At 33.9% G+C, this 3,214-nt stretch overlaps 1 protein-coding gene across 1 annotated transcript; it reads right to left on the bottom strand.

The window, feature by feature from the left end:
* Positions 1–688: 688 nt before the first annotated feature.
* On the bottom strand, positions 689–2,890 carry LOC143535859 (uncharacterized). The gene is made up of 5 exons (XM_077029996.1): positions 2,669–2,890; positions 1,780–1,878; positions 1,280–1,469; positions 1,038–1,139; positions 689–824 (listed from the first exon to the last, which is right to left on the bottom strand). Exons 1-5 carry the CDS (start codon positions 2,888–2,890, stop codon positions 766–768), a joined length of 672 nt encoding a protein of 223 aa, XP_076886111.1. The 3' UTR covers positions 689–765.
* Positions 2,891–3,214: the final 324 nt, after the last annotated feature.

Genomic DNA, 3,214 nt, shown 5'->3' with positions numbered 1-3,214 from the left:
ATTCGAGTATAGTATTGCTATAGTTTATTAATTTTTAAAATACTAATATGTTACGTGATTACCAATTATTACCGGCAATGGGTCGGGCATGTTCGGCTAATGGTGTTGTAACGGGTTAGGGTTGGAACATGTTAGTACAAACAGGGTTAACTTAATTCATGTCGGGATGTGATTAGATCGAAAGGGTTCATGTCAAAACGGGCTTCGAGTAAAACATTTTTTGATGGGAACATGTTCGTCAAAAAGGATTAGGTTAAAAGTAGTTTATTTACTATTTTATTGTACATTTCGTCTTTGCTTCTTGCTTGTCGCCACCTGTTATGCGCGTTCAAGCATCAGTTACGTGGATGACATTGTTTATACATATTGGGTTGCTCGTGTATACGCATTATATATGTGATGCGCTTACTGGCACCGGTTACATGCCCAATCAATGGCACGTTACATGCATACCACCGCCGGGTTACGCACGCACCATTGCGAGGTTACAAACATACCAATACCGGTTGCATTTGCGCGTACACCGCTGCATCGCGCGGGCAACTGGATAGTATATACTAAGTAGCATTGTTTACACAAATATGAACACACATCTCATTCAATCTATATTTGAATACGTAATTTGCTTAATATAGTTGCTTTGAATTTGATTTATGCTCAATAATATCTCCCCTTAACAAAGCAAGAAAACCGAGGCGAGAATTACAAACCGATCAAACTAATCCTTCTTATTCTGGGTAAGTCGTTGCCTGCTTGTCAAAGGCATTAAGGTAGATCTTGAATTTTGGCAATGAAGTTGCAGAACATCTCCAAGCTTTTATCATCTGAGCCATGCACCGTAACTTGAGTTATTTATCAAAGCATTTCGTGTCCAAAAATGAATTAAATACCATTTGAAAACACGAACTTTTTCTTTTTGATATATTTATGAAAAATCAAAACAATTTTACTTGATTGATCATAGGTATATACATAAAACCTGAGAATAAAAATCTGAAAATGAACATGCGTGCATGGTTAAGTATAAGTTTACAAACCTAGATATGGTATGGTGTGTCCACTGGGATGATGGATGACAACAGGATCCAGGAAACATTCTAGTAAATCTACACTGTCCTCCTTTACGATATCTGTCTCTCCTGTGTTTTCATAAAAAATATTGTACAAAATTTTTATGAGTTTGGCGATAATTCATCTATAAGTAAAGGGGTCGAATTAAACCATAATTTACTTGTATTTATGTATCCTTAGTTAAGTTGGGATTAAGAGTTAACTATACCAATAAAGTGTAGAGATGGAGTCGTGATGTGAGTCGAGAAGGAAGCAGATGCAAGTTTTGGGATCCCAATTATCTTCGAACCACCAAATTTAGCCCCAGATGCTATTATTAGAAACTTCACATTTGGAACCTTTGTTAGGGCCACCCCTTGTCTTTGCATCCCTGGTATTGCTGACGCCAACATCGCCCCCTTGATTATTTATTTATTTTCATACAACAATAAGTTAACAGTAACATCTATCGACACTTATATAAAAAACGAGCTAGTTTCAAGTGGTTTTTATTTGTGAAGTGTACGAAGAACCCTGAATGAACACGTATATTCTAGAGGAAAGTTGTACGCCTGATCAAATTAATAGTGGTTTTAGATGCACTGCTATGATCACTCACTCCGTCATGCAATTCCGTCTTAGATACATCATTATAATTAATTTAGATGCCCTACTGTGTAATCAACACTTTAAAAAAGATAATCAGCATTCAGAAATATGAGAACGAACCTGGGAAAAACCAAGAACACCATCAAAAGGTCCATGAGTAAGCATAAACTCTTGAATTTTTTCTAGGCATTCTTCGAAGTTATAGAACTCTTTATATTCCTACGACAATATATATTCAGCCTATATATATTATTTAACCAAACATGTATATTATTAAACAATAGAAGGGTGCCCGCGCGATGCAGCGGGTATTTAAACATATATTATTGGTAATCGCGTAACAATTATGGGAGTTCATGGTTCGGTTTAAAACCTCACAACCGTTTAAATCATTCATTGGTTAAGTTAACGATTGGTTTTTTTCTTTTTTCGGTTTCAATTTTCTACAGTTTAATTACTATTTTCGATGACAGATAACCGTTACTAATAGTTTGGCTCGCATGCTTAACTTAAACCATTAAAACCGGCCTTGAACGCTCATACGTAACATGCTGAATATTTTTAATTGAAAAAAAACTCCAACAATATCATACTTAAATTAAAGAGAATAAAATGCTCATTTTTATAGTGCAACCTTTTTAAAAAAATATTAACGTATGGAAAAGTTATGTCGATTTAAAAATCGTGGGGGAAAGTTCGTTTAAAATTAAAATAATTAGTAATAAATGGTTAAAGATTGGCAAAATTGTAAGTATTTTTTCATTTAATAAAAGTTTAGGGTAAAAAATTGTAAATATATTAGATGAATTGAAAGTTCACGTGTGAATTTATGCTTGAAAGTCTATTTTATTTCTATGTTTGTAATTGTACCATGTGTTGGTTATGTTGTAATTTACTTAATACTAAAGCGTCTTAATTTGTCCATCTCTTGTATATTATATAGAGTATAGATAAATAATTATATGGAAATAAAAGCGGAAGAAAAGTAAAGAAATTAAGTTATAAAGACCTGATCAGATTGGAACCATTCGTAAAACGGAGGTTCATAGATACCATCAACACCGGACTTGCCTTGAGCCAGGTACGGACCATCCATGTAAACAAGGTCCAATTTCTGCAACAGTGGTTGGGGCCATCTTTCTACTTCATTTTGAAGTATCGCGCCGCTTGTTCTGAACCCATGAAGACACAAAATTTTGAGTTTCTTGATTTGCTGCTCATTAATCTCCATTGCTAATTTTGATTCAAAAACTTATTGTATCGTAATCAGAGTTGAATTATAATCAAATTTAAATGTGTGGAGCAGCTTATTTGTGTGGAGCAGCTTATTTCTATACGGCACGTATAAAATAATGACACATACACCGACGTTTTGACAGATGAACAAATAAAGACTTTTTCTATTTGTATTTACGTAACTAAAATATTAACTAGAGTGAAATAAATTATAAATCAGATTTGGTGCTTTGGATATTATGGATCGATAAACAAGCGTTTAATTTTTTAGTTACTTTTCAAAACAAAAGGTTAAGACAAACTGGCTCTAAAGTCACTT

This window comes from Bidens hawaiensis, unplaced genomic scaffold, assembly GCF_021521415.1.
Source record: "Bidens hawaiensis isolate Kalapana, Puna unplaced genomic scaffold, B.hawaiensis_p1.1 tig00010669_1, whole genome shotgun sequence".
NCBI lineage: Eukaryota > Viridiplantae > Streptophyta > Magnoliopsida > Asterales > Asteraceae > Bidens > Bidens hawaiensis.
This window is presented reverse-complemented; position numbering and strand designations above follow the sequence as displayed.